General features: G+C 41.6%; 1 protein-coding gene across 2 annotated transcripts in view; it reads right to left on the bottom strand.

The window, feature by feature from the left end:
• The window catches only part of KIF25 (kinesin family member 25), a 71,395-nt gene that overhangs the window by 14,717 nt on the left and 38,786 nt on the right, over window positions 1–17,892 (bottom strand). For both annotated transcript variants that reach the window (XM_073337946.1, XM_073337945.1), the window contains 4 exons: window positions 16,911–16,978; window positions 9,846–9,920; window positions 2,156–2,305; window positions 808–984 (listed from right to left, as the gene is read on the bottom strand). In XM_073337946.1, coding sequence (XP_073194047.1) covers window positions 808–984; window positions 2,156–2,305; window positions 9,846–9,920; window positions 16,911–16,978 — 470 coding nt within the window. The remainder of the gene's footprint in view (window positions 1–807; window positions 985–2,155; window positions 2,306–9,845; window positions 9,921–16,910; window positions 16,979–17,892) is intronic.

Genomic DNA, 17,892 nt, shown 5'->3' with positions numbered 1-17,892 from the left:
AGTGAGCACCCCCTGGCACATTGGAAAGTTGGCACCTGTAGCTCCAGCCCCGGAGTCGCTGTACTCCCTGTACAAGGAGCCGCATATTAACTTCTGAAGAGCTGCATGACTTTTATGACATTTTTCTTAAGAGTAGGGTTTGCTCTGGTGTATTTGAACGTAATTCCCTTCCTTGCCCTTATGGAAAAGTCTCACAGACTTTAACAGGAATTAAACCAACAGGGTTCTATAGAAGTTACTCCAAAATCCCACAGAATTTAATACAGAGTGCTATTCTTTCTATAAGTTTTTTCAATTATCCTATTTCATAAAATTCTAAACAATGGTCTAAAAAATCTACAAAAAGGTTATCATTTTCTATAAAGTTCTATCGGACTTTTTCACGGTGTTCCCATTTTTCGCAATGTGCTAAGAACTGCTTTGCCACTTGACTGCCATCCCTGCCTTACAGCTGACTGCATTTCAAACCTGCTGTACGTAGGGTACATACAATTGTTATAACACATCTTGGGAGGGAAGGTGGTATATAAATATAAAACAATATTTAACTGTTTTATTATTATTACTGCAGAATATTCAAATTGACACTGACGCCAACTGTGATCTAATTAACTGAATTCTTAGTGAAATATTAACAGTAAATGGAATCATCCAGTGCTTTTTTATGTTCTAGGGGAAGGAATGTATGCTTTGAAATACTCATCAGTGCCCACGATTATGTCTCCATGCCTTGTAGCTGACACATATTGTAACAACACGGTATCATGATCTTGCAATAATGGTTTACTTATTGTGCTGTGTACTCACTCATAGGTAAGTAATGGCACATCGCTCTTGCCTTCCTTGGTTGTGATAACGTCACGTTTAACACCGAATACTCTTCCACAGCTGTCTTTGGCCAGAAGATCAAAAATTTCATTATTATACACTTCTACAACAGAAACCTCAACCCAATGACTTCCTGGTGGCTTTTCTGAAATAAGCCTGAAAAGAATTACAGAAAAGAAAATGAAACACAGCTAAACTGGCTGAAATCAAATCCTAAGTAAACTATCCTTAAGAAACAGTTGCATCTCAGAACTAATTATAGTCTGATGAAAGTACTTATCAAACATCCAAAACCATGAGAGTATGTTGCCTTTTACGTTAATGTAAAGGTTGAAGAACAAGAGTGCATACACTTAAATTATAGAGTAAATATGTCACAAAGAGAAAATTACCTTATTTTGGCTGCATATACTATCTGTTCCTGGACTGTGGGCCTGATTCGAATGTCTTGTTACTATTGTGACCCCAATAACTCCTGGGATATGCCAAAGGATTTAAAACTCCAATTCCTAAGACCTAAAGAGCAACATGTGTGTGTGAAGTATAGGGTTGTGAAAGCCCACTATTGTTGAGAGGATGGGGAAAAATGCACAAGACATTGGGGCTAAAATAAACCCAGAGAATTTATAAATTAAGCCCTTGTCTACACAGGACAATTTTCCCAGTTAAACACTCTAATATGAAAGTGGCCTTTTTTTGATGTAGTTTAGTTTAAACCCCTTCCCAAGCAACATAAGCTAAGCCAAGAAAAAAACACTCATGTATGAGAATATGAGTGTCCACACAGGGAATTATATCAGTATAACTATATTGGGTTTAATTCACCCCTTAGGTTATACTGAAGTAAGTTATCCCATATAGATAAGGCCTAAGTAGAAAAATATATATCCATGACCAAATGTTTTTCAAGTTCCAGAAAAAAACCTCACTCTCCTCCCTTATTTTAATGACTCCAATATGCAAACCAATAACTTATCCTCGTAAAATGTTAGAGGAGGTTTAAGAGTGTAGAATTAAAATTTAGACTCAAACTTAACTATGGATTTGCTACCAAAGCCACTATAATTAACTATCATCTTGAAAAGTTAAATCTGACTAGCAAGAATATCATGTGCTGAAGAACAGCTCTGTGTAAGATCAAAAGCTTGTCTTTTTTACCAACCGAAGTTGGCCCAATAAAAGATATTATCTCACCCACCTTGTCTCTCTAATATCCTGGGACAAACACAGCTACAACAATACTGCAAACATTTTTTCACCTTTGCATACAACTGTAATGTAAAAACTGGCACTCAAACTTTATTCTCATTCCCATGGTCAGCAATACCTGAACACTTCTTCTGTGGCTCTTGGAATAATTCCTAGCTCTGGTTCATCTTCTGTTGAAAGAGTGACATCATCCTCAGACTGTGGTCCCAACATTGTGTATGTCTTCCCACTCCCTGTTTGCCCATAAGCCATAATACACACATTGTATCTGAAAATCGAAAGGGCATTATTTTCTTATGCCATTTTTTTAACAAATGCATTTGGTATTTAAATGGTTAAACCAAAAAGTATTTGGAAAAATATGACTGATTACTTTAAAATATAATATAATAATAATAATACATATTTCCATGTGGCCTTTTTGTAGATCTCAAAACTTTTTGCTAACCTAACTTAAGTAACCCTCACAACATCCCTGAGGTGGATTTTTTTTTAAACAGATGGGAAAACTAAGGCATAAAAGAAATATAATTAATGTATGGTATACATACAAATTTGCAACAAAATAACGAAGGTGTAAATTAATACTAAATGCAATTCTGTTTGTGGACCTTTATTTCAGAATAAAAGTGGCTAAAATTGATTTAGTTAGAATAGTCCATTTGTTACATGCCTTGCCTAATGCCACTTTTTTTTTCTTCAAAACAAGAGTGCCCACATACAGATTTGGACTGAAATAACAAAACTGATTTTAATTCCCACCTTTTGTATTTCAACGCACATTTATGTGTAGACCAGCCCTAAGTGAGTAGGCCATAAAATCATAGCACTAGAAAAGACCTCAATTGGTCATCTAGTCCGGTCCCCTGCACCCAAGGCGGGACTAAGTAATAACTAGGTAAAAAGAAAAGGAGTACTTGTGGCACCTTAGAGACTAACAAATTTATCTGAGCATAAGTTTTCGTGAGCTACAGCTCACTTAATAACTAGGTAGTAACTTAGTATTACCTTGTCAACAGAGCAAGTCAGTGGAAGAGCCAGGAATGGAAAGCCAGGGGTCCCAACTCCTAATGCTTCACTTCAGCCCACAGATAAAAGATAAGGAGCTTACTACCTGCTGTCTTGCACCATGGGTAGTCATTTATATCCTCACAAAGTGAGTGCAAAATGGCAGTTAACACGCTTCATTAGTTTTAGTTTTGTTAGTAGTAAAAGCTAGGGCCTTGTCTCACTGCTAATAAAGGTGTGTTTTTCCTCAGAGTAACTAACGTTCATGAGCTATCCAGAGGTGAAAACACAATGGAGACAAGGTACTTGGTTTTACTGGGAGGTAAACTAGGTAACATGAACCACAGGCTGGGTATTGGGCTGACCTTGCCCAATTTACCTCATAGTAAAACTAAAGTGCCTTGTCTCCACTGTGCCTGGGGATAGCTCATTAGTTGCATAGAGATAAAAACAATGAAGACAAGGCCTAGGTCTGATAGGCAGAGTGTGAGGAAGCTTGTATTCCAACTAGGTGATAACTGAATCGTGAAGAGGATTAAAAAACATAGCTCTGTTAACCTGACATCTTTGTCTTGTATTAAACATGCTATTTCAGGCATGTGCCGGCAACAGAAAAGATGTGCTTTGGTGAGCTCCACTGACTCAGCTGTTATTTTTTAAAATTTGTTTATCTTTTCAGATCACAAAACTTGACATACTGATACTGACAGACACTGTAGAGAGCTATGTTCTCAGCTTACAAGTGACCTTGCTGTACCTAACAAAGTTTTTTAGAGTGGGGTTGGGAGGGTGAACACTGATAATATAGCAGCTGACATGGGTAGGGAGCAGATCCTCAGCAGCAGTAAACAGTCATAGATCTGAGTCAATGGAACTATGACAGTTTACCCTGCTGAGGATCAGCCGCAGATGGGGAGCAAGTCTGCAAGATCGGAAAACAGTAATATCTAGAAATCTGGACTTTAGACTTGATGGACTAAAGGACTCAGACTACAATGGAAAACAAGGTAGAGAACATAACAAAAGTGGAAGGACTGGAAACTCAGGCTGCAAATCTTGAGGATGGGATTTCAAAAAACATTCATCGTTGGCCTAACTCTGTCTCTGAAGTCAATGGCAAAACTCCCACTAATTCGAGACAGGCCAATATGTTTTTGAAAATTCCACCCTGCACTGTCCGATCAAGACATAGGTTCTACAGGCCTGGTGACTGAACACAGAGTCTTAAAAATAAAATGGACATGCTTGGAAACAAAATTAGAGTCTTCAGTTTGTAGTTAACTGGGTTTCCTCAGGAAACAGAGGATGGAAGTCTGAAAGGTTTTGTTTGTTTGTTTGGTTTGGTTTTTTGAAGTATGGATATATAAAAGTTGCTAATTCCACATATTCCTGCTACCTCAGCTTCCCTCTTAGTCACTAGCCATTTACCCTTAAGAATTTCAGCATCATTGGCTAATGCCAGAACAATTCTAATACTTGTACAGATAATGGGATTAAATATAAGAGTTTGAAGACAAGTAGACTTGCATAACTTTGAGTATCAAGGATCTTGATTTGGGGTATAATTCAGTTATATGCCCTCTCTGCTAAAGCCAAAAAGAGCTTCACTGAGGTTTTTGCGACTAGTCACGGTGGTATTAAATCCAGATAGGCTAGATCTAGAACAAATTGTTGGTGTCTCAACAGAAGAACTAGAAGCAACTGACAGAATTAACACAGACTGAGTTTTATCTAGTTTACTTTGCTTATTTTTTGGTTATACCAGAGTGGCTATAAATGAACTATGATACCATTTTTATCCCCAAATTACTAATCTGCTAAAAATGTTGCTAAATCCTAATTTCTGTGCTTGAAGTTTTTCGCCCACATTTACTCACAAATCCGCACAGACACACCCCTGGAACCCTGACCTGGGGTATTTTATCTGCTACCCAAGATCCATAAACCTGGAAATCCTGGACGCCCCATCATCTCAGGCATTGGCACCCTGACAGCAGGATTGTCTGGCTACGTAGACTCCCTCCTCAGGCCCTACGCTACCAGCACTCCCAGCTATCTCCGAGACACCACTGACTTCCTGAGGAAACTACAATCCATCGGTGATCTTCCTGAAAACACCATCCTGGCCATTATGGATGTAGAAGCCCTCCACACCAACATTCCACACAAAGATGGACTACAAGCTGTCAGGAACAGTATACCGGATAATGTCACGGCAAATCTGGTGGCTGAACTTTGTGACTTTGTCCTCACCCATAACTATTTCACATTTGGGGACAATGTATACCTTCAAATCAGCGGCACTGCTATGGGTACCCGCATTGCCCCACAGTATGCCAACATTTTTATGGCTGACTTAGAACAACGCTTCCTCAGCTCTCATCTCCCAATGCCCCTACTCTACTTGTGCTATATTGATGACATCTTCATCATCTGGACTCATGGAAAAGAAGCCCTTGAGGAATTCCACCATGATTTCAACAATTTCCATCCCACCATCAACCTCAGCCTGGACCAGTCCACACAAGAGATCCACTTCCTGGACACTATGGTGCTAATAAGCGATGGTCACATAAACACCACCCTATATCGGAAACCTACTGACTGCTATTCCTACCTACATGCCTCCAGCTTTCATCCAGATCACACTACACCAGATCACACCATTGTCTACAGCCAAGCTCTACGATACAACCGCATTTGCTCCAACCCCTCAGAAAGAGACAAACACCTACAAGATCTCTATCAAGCATTCTTAAAACTACAGTACCCACCTGCTGAAGTGAAGAAACAGATTGACAGAGCCAGAAGAGTACCCAGAAGTCACCTACTACAGGACAGGCCCAACAAAGAAAATAACAGAACGCCACTAGCCATCACCTTCAGCCCCTAACTAAACCTCTCCAACGCATCATCAAGGATCTACAACCTATCCTGAAGGACAACCCAGCCCTCTCACAGATCTTGGGAGACAGGCCAGTCCTTGCTTACAGACAGCCCCCCAACCTGAAGCAAATACTCACCAGCAACCACACACCACACAACAGAACCACTAACCCAGGAACCTATCCTTGCAACAAAGCCCGTTGCCAACTGTGTCCACATATCTATTCAGGGGACACCATCACAGGGCCTAATCACATCAGCCACACTATCGGAGGCTCGTTCACCTGCACATCTACCAATGTGATATGTGCCAGCAATGCCCCGCTGCCATGTACATTGGTCAAACTGGACAGTCTCTGCATAAAAGAATAAATGGACACAAATCAGATGTCAAGAATTATAACATTCAAAAACCAGTTGGAGAACACTTCAATCTCTTTGGTCACTCGATTACAGACCTAAAAGTTGCAATTCTTCAACAAAAAAACTTCAAAAACAGACTCCAACGAGAGACTACTGAATTGGAATTAATTTGCAAACTGGATACAATTAACTTAGGCTTGAATAGAGACTGGGAGTGGATGGGTCATTACACAAGGTAAAACTATTTCCCCATGTTTATTTCACCCCCCCCCCCCAGTTCCTCAGACATTCTTGTCAACTGCTGGAAATGGCCCACCTTGATTATCACTACAAAAGGTTTTTTCCCCCCGCTGTCCCGCTGGTAATAGCTCACCTTAAGTGATCACTCTCCTTACAGTGTGTATGGTAACACCCATTGTTTCATGTTCTCTATGTATATAAATCTCCCCACTGTATTTTCCACTGAATGCATCCGATGAAGTGAGCTGTAGCTCATGAAAGCTTATGCTCAAATAAATTGGTTAGTCTCTAAGGTGCCACAAGTACTCCTTTTCTTTTTGCGAATACAGACTAACACGGCTGCTACTCTGAAACCATTTACTCACATAGTTATATTGTTCTTAAAAAGACTTTACTATTAAACTAAAATACCAATTATTAAGCTTAATAGCACTCAGCATCCAAAAAACCTCAAATGCTCACTCTGAGCTAGGACCGGAGGGGAACACAATCAAGGAAATCAAAGTAAGAGGAATTTCCTTTTTCTTTAAAAAATGAGCATAATTTACTCTTAAATCTTGTGAGAGAAGGTGATGTTATTTTAATCCCCTGCTGAGCTTGTATTGAGCACTCTAAACTTTGAAGTCTGTTTTTTTTTTTTCTGTTTTGTAAAGGAACAATCTTTTCTTCCTGTATGCTTAAACTGAAAAATAATACAATGTAATTTAAAAAATATGTTTAAACCCCACCACAAACTCCATTTTTTGTAAGTGGATATTTTGGAGCTCAGACTAGAAGCAGCCAGAAGGAGCAGATAACTTCAAGGATCAAAATAATTCTGTCTGTTTCACATTTATAATAGGAAGGCTGTTCAGAAACATGACTGATACAGGCAGCCTTTCCTTTTCTGATAGTCTGCTTCTGTTTAAATGGTGCATGCTGAAAGAAAGACAGACCTTTAAGTTTTCAATAACAGAACATTTCCTAAATGAATATGAAGCTCCTGGGTTTCAGGAGAGAGACTTTAGACAGGAGCATACTAAAAGGTGGATGCTCCTCTCAATATACATATGTAACCTGCATTGGGGTTAATTGGAAGTACTGCACATAGGTAGATAAGTAGGTAGGGACCTAAGGCACAATCCTGAGCTGAGACAAGCTCATGCTCTCTGCGGCTGGAAGGGTGGGGAGGGACAACAGTAACTCTAAGCTATCTCTAGGTCTTCCCCTGATCATAGAATCATAGAATATCAGGGTTGGAAGGGACCCCAGAAGGTCATCTAGTCCAACCCCCTGCTCAAAGCAGGACCAATTCCCAGTTAAATCATCCCAGCCAGGGCTTTGTCAAGCCTGACCTTAAAAACCTCTAAGGAAGGAGATTCTACCACCTCCCTAGGTAACGCATTCCAGTGTTTCACCACCCTCTTAGTGAAAAAGTTTTTCCTAATATCCAATCTAAACCTCCCCCACTGCAACTTGAGACCATTACTCCTCGTTCTGTCATCTGCTACCATTGAGAACAGTCTAGAGCCATCCTCTTTGGAACCCCCTTTCAGGTAGTTGAAAGCAGCTATCAAATCCCCCCTCATTCTTCTCTTCTGCAGGCTAAACAATCCCAGCTCCCTCAGCCTCTCCTCATAACTCATGTGTTCCAGTCCCCTAATCATTTTTGTTGCCCTTCGCTGGACTCTCTCCAATTTATCCACAATCATGTGGTGTTCCTAGGTGAAAGTTATGGTTACTTTACTTCATAGTGGCTAGAACAATCCCTTACGGGCCATTTGGATCAGCAGAAATAATCACATTCAAGCTCTGTCCCCTCAGGCACTCTCTCTTGTCACCATCTGGACCTTCCATTCCCCCTGCACTGAGAGTGTGGGGGGGGCCCAAGAACTCCCACACACTTGGGGAATCCTCAGCAGCCTCTTCAGAGCAGCCTTAAGGGCACTTTGAGCTGCTAGGGCAGTTTAAGGGGCAGGGTACTTGGAGCCTTGGTCTGTGGAATGCCATGCTCAAGGGATAAGCATGCATTTCCTAAGGGTTGTCACTATTCAAAAAAAAAAAAAAAAAAGGTTCCATGCACAGGTGCTGACCTTTACTTTTCCTCAGGGTGCTCCACCACCACTCCGCCCCAAGGCCCTGACCCTTCCCCCAAGGCCCCACCTTCGCTCTGCCTCTTCTCACCCCCGCTCTGCACCTCTCCCGAGACTCAACCCTCCCTCCACCCCTTTCCCCCAAAGCCCTGCCTTTGCTCCACTTCTTCCTGCCCCATCTCCACCTGCTCCCCGAGGCCCCCGCTTGCCCGCCACTCGCTGATCTCCACCCTCCCCCATACCCCTCCCCGAGCCACTAAACAGCTGTTTGGCAGCGCCACCTATCAGCTGTTTTGGTGGCACTGCCCAACAGCTGTGGCTGGTGGGTGCTGAGCACCCACTATTTTTTTTCCATGAGTGCTCCACCCCCAGAGCACACATGGAGTCGGTGCCTATGATTCCATGGTCATGTGGCTAGCCACATCACTCATATGACATCGTGGAAACAATGTCATAAAAGAAATCTGAATCAGATGTACAAAGAACATCCACAATTGAGTTGGATTAGGCAAGGAAGAAGAGAAAGAAAAAGAGAGGAAAGGAACTAATTAATGGATTTCTGTTTCAGTCCCACTGTTTACCGTTACAACCACTTCAAGGCCCCTTTTCTAGTGTACTGTTAATTAGCCTTAGTGGTTTTACTGCCCAGAAGTAATTAAAAATGTATCTCAGTATTTATTTCTGGTAGTGTAATTTCCAAAACTGTTTTTAACTCCAGGGTCTCTATTTGATGCTGTCTCAACATCTACGACTGAGGATCATTAATTCTTAAGATGCTATTGAAGAAAGGTAGGTCACACTGCCTATTATTTTAAAAAATGTTTCAAAATTTAGCATTGCATAAATTTGTATCATGCAGAAAAAATAAAAACAAATGTACAATTAACTTAAAAAAGAAATTACACTTGTTTGAATTTGTTTTACCTCTGTTATAAGTAACACCTATATTTGCTATAACTGAAAGAGGCCAGAGAAAAATGTTACCCCTTTTTTTTTTTCAAATTTGTCCACGGTGTCTGATAAAATGTTCTAAATAGTCACTTCCATTATTTCCTGTCTGAGTGGGAGAATACCCTAATACTGAGTGACTGTCAGATTACAACATTGAAAATGTGATTGTAAACCCATAAAAACTGGCAAGAGAACTTGGGAAATAATTCAAAGTCATTTTTGAAAAACGGAATGGATTTCAAGTTGGTAGTGTCACTTTGCATTGTTTCCACCTACTTTTCAACTTACCCATCCAGCAGAGATGTAAGCAAAGGGGCCACATCTGCAAACACTGCGTCTTGAGACTCAGCAGCACTGTAAACTCTGAGGGGGAGGGAAAAGGAATGATTCATTGAACAAAAATGATCACTGTATTTCCAGTGTAATAACACAGACCAGAAAAATACACATCAGTTGCTGTGTGCCACTAACGCACAACTCAGGGTTTGCTGATGTGTTTCTATGACAACAATTACAGATTGTGTTTCAGAATACTTATTTACCTTTGAGACCGAAAGATCAGTAGAGGGAAACTACGCACTACTGTTCGGAAACTGCCTTTCCGAGCCAGGAAATGAAGAGGCAAGGAAAAAGAACTGAGCTACTACTTTGTTCAGGTAGCTGAGGCGGAGAATTTGGAGAGCACCTACAGATTATGTACAGAAGTCTCAGCTGCCTTTGATATACACTAGAAGAGAGATGCACACACTAAATGTCTTGGAGCAGGAGAGATGAAAGATCTAAAAAAGTAGTTTGCTTGTTCAGCGTGGTCCAGTGGTTAGAATAGGGGACTGGAAATCAGAATTCCTAGGTTCTACTTCTGTCTTTTGGAGGGGCTGTGGTCTTTATTATGATGTGATGGGGGGGGGGGAATTCCTTGGGGATATGAATTCCTTGCACCCACATAGCTGCTTCAGGGAGACAGGAAGACTGGGAACAGAGTACCTAAAAGGAATTAATCTTGCCCAATCACCAGGCCCCTGAAGGGCCCCAGCATTCTCCTTGGACCACTCCTGTCTCCCAGCTGTATTGACCCACACTTTGTTTTCTTCCAATTGTCACTTGGCTGCTGGCGACCCTGATTCCTATGTTATGACATTAAGGAAGCATAGTACTCCCTTCTGTGATCCCCTAGGGCACCAGCTGTTCTCCCAGGGAATGGGGTTACTCAGCATGTGCTCCCCCTCATAGTGTCATAGAGTTTACGGCCAGAAGTGGGCCACTTTAGGTCAGCTAATCTGACTTCATGTATAGCATAGGCCACCAACAACGCCAAGCACCCACACACTAAAGCCAACAACCAAAATGACACCAAAGTATTACAGCCCACAGGGGAATACTAGACTATTATGTGCCACAGGAAGAGAATAAAAGGGACCGAGATGCACCAGTGCTTGAGGGCCCCACAATGGCAGGAAATGGTTAAGTAAGATATACCCAGATAATCCTGGCTAGTGATCCACACCCATATGTTGCAGAGGAAGGCCAAAACCCCCAAAGTCACTGCCCAAGCTGATCTAGGGAAAAATTCCTTCCCAACTCCACATATGGCAATCAGATAGACTCTGAGCATATGAGCAAGTACCAGCCAGCTATGCACTTGAAGAGAGAAAACGCTCCATGTTCCATCTCCAGCCATGGCCATCTCTGATGCTTCAGAGGAAGGAGATCAAAGAGCCTTCCAGAATACCCTTCCTGACCCCTGCGGCTGGCTGGCTGAAACCCTGAAGTATGAGTTTAAGGAGGCATGGCACATATGTGAAGGGTTTCACAGCTGCAGAGTCAGCACCACCAACATTTCGCCTTTTCATTATTAAGTATCTATTGACATAGCTCCTTGCACCACAGCATATTATCATCTCGCAAACATCATTGAATTTATCCTCATAACACCCGTGTGAGGCAGGGAAGTGCTAACAACTCCATTTTCCAGTTGGGGAACTGAGGCACAGAGAGATAATGTGATTTGCTCAAGCAGAGGTGATGTGTAGCGGGGGCATGTGGGATCAAGTGCCCTTCCCCAGACTGGCCTGCCAGAATCAGGGAGGGAGAGGGGCTCTGTCCTTCTCTCCCTGCACCTCACATACCCCCAGCACATTTGGCTACTCTCCCTGGCAGCCGGGAGGGGAGCGGGATGGAGCTGCTTGCTTTTGCTTGAGAGAGCCTGGCTGGGAGGCAGCAGTGGCCTGCTTACTGCCCAGGGTTGGCTGCAGGCGAGAGGGACCGAGCAAGCCAGAAACATGCTGGAGGGGAGAGGGGGCTTTGGCTTGCTCGGCCACTGTCCCTGGCAGCTGGGGCAACAGCAGACCGCCCCCAGCCCGGGCCCTGCTGTCAGGGACAGGTGCCAAATGACCGGAGCCCCACTTCCCCCTCTTCATACTTAGCCCCTGTCCCCGGCAGCCGAGCCTGGGCAGGTAACATGGGGTGGGGAGACCACGGTGGTCCCGGGCTGGGTGCAGGGTGGGGGGTTTACTGGGGAGAGAAGACATGTGAGGTGGTCATATGTCCTCTCCTTTAGATTGTGCCTCCCCCTTCTCCTCCAGTATGGAGAGGCACAAGTCGCCTATGTGCCCAAGGTCACACAGGAAGACTGTGGAAGAACAGGGAATGAAGCCAATATTCCTAAGTTTCAGTTCAGTGCCTCAACCACAAGACCACCCTTCTGATAAGCATTTTTCACTGCACAGAAACAAATGTTTTTCTTTTATGTTTAGAGTTGTGTGTTGCTTTTAAAAATAAGTTTTTGTGGAATGTAATAATTAAATTGAATTAGTTCTTCCACTCCTTAGCAAGTAGCAATGATAACATAACTCTTGGACAGAAATGATGATAATACCTTAACCAACTGTACACACTTTTCAAACTCAAGTAAAGACCCCAGCTAGTTTATATAGGTTACTTCTTAATCTACCCCCTACCACCTACAGCTTCAAAAACAAAGTACTAAATGCTCAGAATCCACACCTGAAAATAACAAATCAGAACCTCCTCCATTTCTTTCTTTTCTCTTAGCATCATGACTAAGTAACTCCCTAGAGATTACAACTTGAAACAAGTACAGTCTTGTTTATACAAGATGTACAAAGATAATATGAAAATCATTATCCACACTTAAGAATTTGACATATAAATGTAGGTAGATGTCTCTTTGAACAAACTTTATTTTCTGATGCCTCCCTACTTTTCCTTCCCTTCCTGCTCAACCTTATTCTGCAATGAATGATGTATCTTTTCAAGATGTTTTAACCCATTTGCTGATTAGAAGCAGGAATTTGGGTAGCAGCAAACAACATAAAATAGTCAATTTGCATGTGATCAAATATTCTGTTGTTTGTATATGCTACATTAAAAATGTAAATTAATGAATGTCACATTCTGCTCTTTACCATTTACCTATAAGGTTCTTCAGGTGTCTATTTGACCAAGATCCCGCCACTCTGATTCATTAAATGTACAAACACAGACTAAAGTGTTTGTGTACACTGCAGATACACCTGTGTCTGGGGACCCAGTGACACAGGAACATAAAAACCGCCATGCTCAGTGAGACCCAAGTTCCATCTAGCCAAGTATCCAGCACCAGATATTTCCAAGAAAGGTGCAAGAAATACTGCAGTAGGCAGATGTGGGATAATATGTCTTCCATGAAGGTCTCATCGTAACCCTTAACAGTCAGAGATTGGTTTAGCCCCTGAAATACAAGGGTTAATAAATATCCTTTCCAAATTGTTCGTTAGCATTAACTAGTATAACTCTTGCTGTTCTTGCTACCCATAAAAACATCCAGTCTTCCTTTGAATCTCGATGAATTCTTGACCCAGATGGCATCCTGTGGCAATGAGTTCTACAGTCTAATTACATGTATGAAAAAGTATTTCCTGTTTAATAAGCAAATAGGCACTTGTCAAGCTTGATGGACAAATTCTGATTGTCTTGCTATTCCATTGACATGCTTTCAAAAAACAGAGACACCTACAAATATGCAGATATGGTAAAGCACTTATATTGAGAAAACAGTTACTGAATAACAAAACTACCTCCTGGTTATGTATGCATGCACATGCATACATTGCTGCATACTTTTCACGTCAGATCTTCAAGGTCAATCTGGTTGAACAAAAACATCCCCGAACTGTTTTTTCTCTGCTTCATTTATCACCCACACCATTTGAAATATTCATTAGCACTAAATCCCCGATCTTAAGGCAACGAGGCTCCATCTCAATTTGTCTTGAACTGATTTGATATTTCTCCCTAAAACATGTCAAAGCATCTCTCAGGAGATCCTCTGAGGACTGTTACGAAGGATTAACTGGGAAGGTGTTTATATGGGATGTGAATACTCAAATTGCCCTACATTGGTGCTGATGATATATAAAGCAGATAGAACAGAACTTAACTGACTCTTTGGTCAAGGCTAGAAACAGACGTGTTTTAATTAGTTATCTGGGACAATGGAATGTACAGCAAACCCAGGAAATCTGTTTGTACAAAATTACTTATTCTACTCGAAAGATGACAGATTCTTCCCAAAATGGATATTAATGCTAATTTCACCCTGAAAATTATTAGCTTCTTTTTTATTTTGCTAACTGATTCACTGATTAAATTATTAAAAGCATAAAATGCTGAAAGATGGAATTTTCTTCCTGAACTGAAATAAAATATTTTGACATTTATTAGTTCCATAAAAAGTTGCTAAAAAAATAAGCATTTTGAGTTCATAAGAACCATATGTTCTACTGTTTATAAAAATGAGCTGTGCTGGGACACTGAAAAAACATTCCCCCAAAACAGCATTCTTTGGGGGATTTACATTTTTTTTAAAATCCTTTTCCTGATTATCTGGGTGGTCACCACATGTCCAGAATCACAGCACCTCCAGAGTGTTTTGTAAAAGTACTACATACACGTTAATATATTGTGGCATATCTTTAACACCAAGACCTGATACTTATATTAAATGCCCAAAAACTTCATTAATAGAGTTCAGGTTGCCCAGTGATGCCTTGTGAGCTTCTACAATGTGGAGAGTGGCTAACTCAAACCTCTGAAAGCCAGGAAATGAAGAGTTACAGTACATGCCACCCCTGCAACGCAACCTTAACTCTGCCCCCTGAAGTTGGCAATAGCCAGGGAGAATGGTTCAGTAAGGTGTGGCGGTGCCATAAGAAGAAGACATGAGGATGTTCTAAGAGAATGTGTCATTATCTGTGTTGTGCACCACAGATTTGAATTCCAGCAGTGATCAGTAGGTTTCCAACTGCTATTCACTGTGTTAGGTACAGCTGTATTGAATGATGGAGGGAATAGTTGAAGCAGCCTAGCAGAACTATGCCTGTGATATGAGGAGAGTTGCATGTACACTTTGAAAGATCAAGCATACCATATTTCAGGACCAGTTCTGTAGGCTGTGTCAGTAGAGATGGCATAAGGATAGTCAAAAAAAAAGCATGCATGACAGTGGTCTCCAGGATTTAATAAGGGGTAAATGAAGGCAATGGGTCAGAAGGAATCCTTAGGGCAAGGGTGAAGGGCTGGTAACATTTCGCCAGTCAGAGGTGGTTTGTGTGGAGTAAGTTCAGTGTTCGAGTGCAGGCAAATCCTGTTTGCTACACCTGACCTAAACCCACGTTTCACCTTAGCAAAGAGATGGTGTTAGACTTTGTCCTATAGCGCTCAAGTGCTCTGCTCCCAGAGCGTTCAGCAGCATCTGTAAGGGCAGAGTGCTAATTTGTGTATTATTGGGGTGTTGGGGCATCACTCCAAGAGGGCAGAGATAAGGTTGTGTTGTGTGTGCAGTGAATACCTTAATTTTGTATTTCCTGGGTTTCACAGATTTAAGTTTGCATTACCTTAACTCCTCATTTCAGGGTTTCCAGAGGTTCAAGTTTAGCCATTCTCCACATTCTGGAGGGGCATGAGGCACCACTGCATAACCTTAACTCTGCATTAAGCATGTCATCTTGACCTACGCAACGACTGAGACATCATACTGCCTGGAAACACTCTTGCTTCAACAGAGGCCTAGTTTTGCGGCAGATGTACATTTTACTCTTTTAGGAACATCAGTTTGGCACACGCAGACCTGGAGTTCTAAACTATCTTTAAAATCTTTTTCACTATTGCTTCCCTAAAAGGGCAATGAGATAAATCCTACGCAACTGGGATCAATGCAGGGTGCATCAGAGCCATAGTTTGAGCCCCATGTGTGCACAAAATAATGTTACAAGAATAAGGTGATTTTATAAAATGCTGTTTTTTTAGGAGTGCGGGCACTATATCTGAGGAACACCTTACTCAAAAGACCTCAAATTTGGACTACCACCACCACCACCACCTAGCACTTCCATGAGAAATGGCAAGTTCCAAGACAATCCAAGTCAGCATGTGGATTTTTTGAGAGCTCGAAACAGTCCACCTTTAAAAAGAAAGTGATGCTTAATCTTAACTATAGCAGAGCTGGGGCTTCACTACAATTCCAAATTGTGGGTAGCAAGGATAGACTAATGGACTGAACACTGGACTAAGATTCAAAACACGCAGGGTTTTTTTTTCCATAGATACTAAGGTCAGAAGGGACCATTATGATCATCTAGTCTGACCTCCTGCACAACGCTGGCCACAGAATCTCACCCACCCACTCCTGCGAAAAACCTCACCTATGCCTGAGCTATTGAAGTCCTCAAATCGTGGTTCAAAGACTTCAAGGAGCAGAGAATCCTCCAGCAAGTGACCCGTGCCGCATGCTATAGAGGAAGGCGAAAAACCTCCAGGGCCTCTTCCAATCTGCCCTGGAGGAAAATTCCTTCCCGACCCCAAATATGGCGATCAGCTAAACCCTGAGCATATGGGCAAGATTCACCAGCCAGATACTACAGAAAATTCTTTCCTGGGTAAATCACAGATGCTTGGCTCAGTCACAGATGTCCTCTGTGACCTTGGGCAAGTTACTTAATCTATCCTGTGGCTCAGTTCCTCATCTGTAAAATGGGGATTATAGTACTTTCCTATTTCAGAGTGATGTTGTGAAGATTAACAATTGCAATGTGCTCAGATACCACTATGATGAGGGTCATATCAGTACCTAAGATAGATATTAAATTTGGAATATTAGCTCTCTTCTTCATTTGGAATTGTAGGATGAAAACACTATCTAATCTAATTTCTGCAGTGCTTTGTGTCATGGGAAGCACCTCATCACCAAATAAATGAGAAAAATGAGCATGTTATACTATCAACTCCTGCTAAGAAATCAATTTTTATATTTACAGAATCTCACAACAATCCAGAAAGCGTTTCAAGATCACCCACCTGTCAAACTGAAATGTCTTGTTGATCAAAGTATGACCAGGACGATTGCATTTTACAAGGACAGTTTCCTAACAGAAAAACAAAGTGGTTACAATTAGAACATATAGCATAAGTGAACATACAACAAGAAGCCCCTCTTCTGGCCAAGTTCATCATCAGAAGCAAGCTCCCCACAGACCTGGATCCACCAACAGAAAATGGCACCAGACCTGCCAAAACAATGATGCAAAACCTGCAAACATATCTCCACTGCTACAATGATCAATACCCCTGACAATACACATTTCAAGACCCATGGGTCCTACGCATGTTTATCACAATGTGTGATAAGACAGGAGACATTCCAGAAGACTGGAAAAGGTCAAATATAGTGCCCATCTATAAAAAGGGAAATAAGGACAACCTGGGGAATTATAGACCAGACAGCTTAACTTCTGTACCTGGAAAGATAATGGAGCAAATAATTAAGCAATCAATTTGCAAACAGCTAGAAGATAATAAGGTGATAAGTAACAGTCAGCATGGATTTGTCAAGAACAAATCATGTCAAACCAACCTGATAACTTTCTATGACAGGGTAACAAGCCTTGTGGATGGGGGGAAGCGGTAGATGCGGGTACATCTTGACTTTAGTAAGGCTTTTGATACTGTCTCTATGACCTTCTCATAAACAAACTAGGGAAATACAACCTAGATGGAGCTACTATAAGGTGGGTGCATAACTCCTAGAAAATCGTTCCCAGAGAATAGTTATCAGTGATTCATAGTCAAAGCTGGAAGGGCGTAACGAGTGGGGTCCCGCAGGGATCGGTTCTGGATCCGGTTCTGTTCAATATCTTCATCAATGATTTAGATAATGGCATAGAGAGTACACTTATAAAGTTTGCAGATGATACCAAGCTGGGAGGGGTTGAAAGTGCTTTGGAGGATAGGATTAAAATTCAAAATGATCTGGACAAACTGGAGAAAGGATCTGAAGTAA

Source organism: Lepidochelys kempii, chromosome 3 (genome assembly GCF_965140265.1).
Source record: "Lepidochelys kempii isolate rLepKem1 chromosome 3, rLepKem1.hap2, whole genome shotgun sequence".
Lineage (NCBI taxonomy): Eukaryota > Metazoa > Chordata > Testudines > Cheloniidae > Lepidochelys > Lepidochelys kempii.
This window is presented reverse-complemented; position numbering and strand designations above follow the sequence as displayed.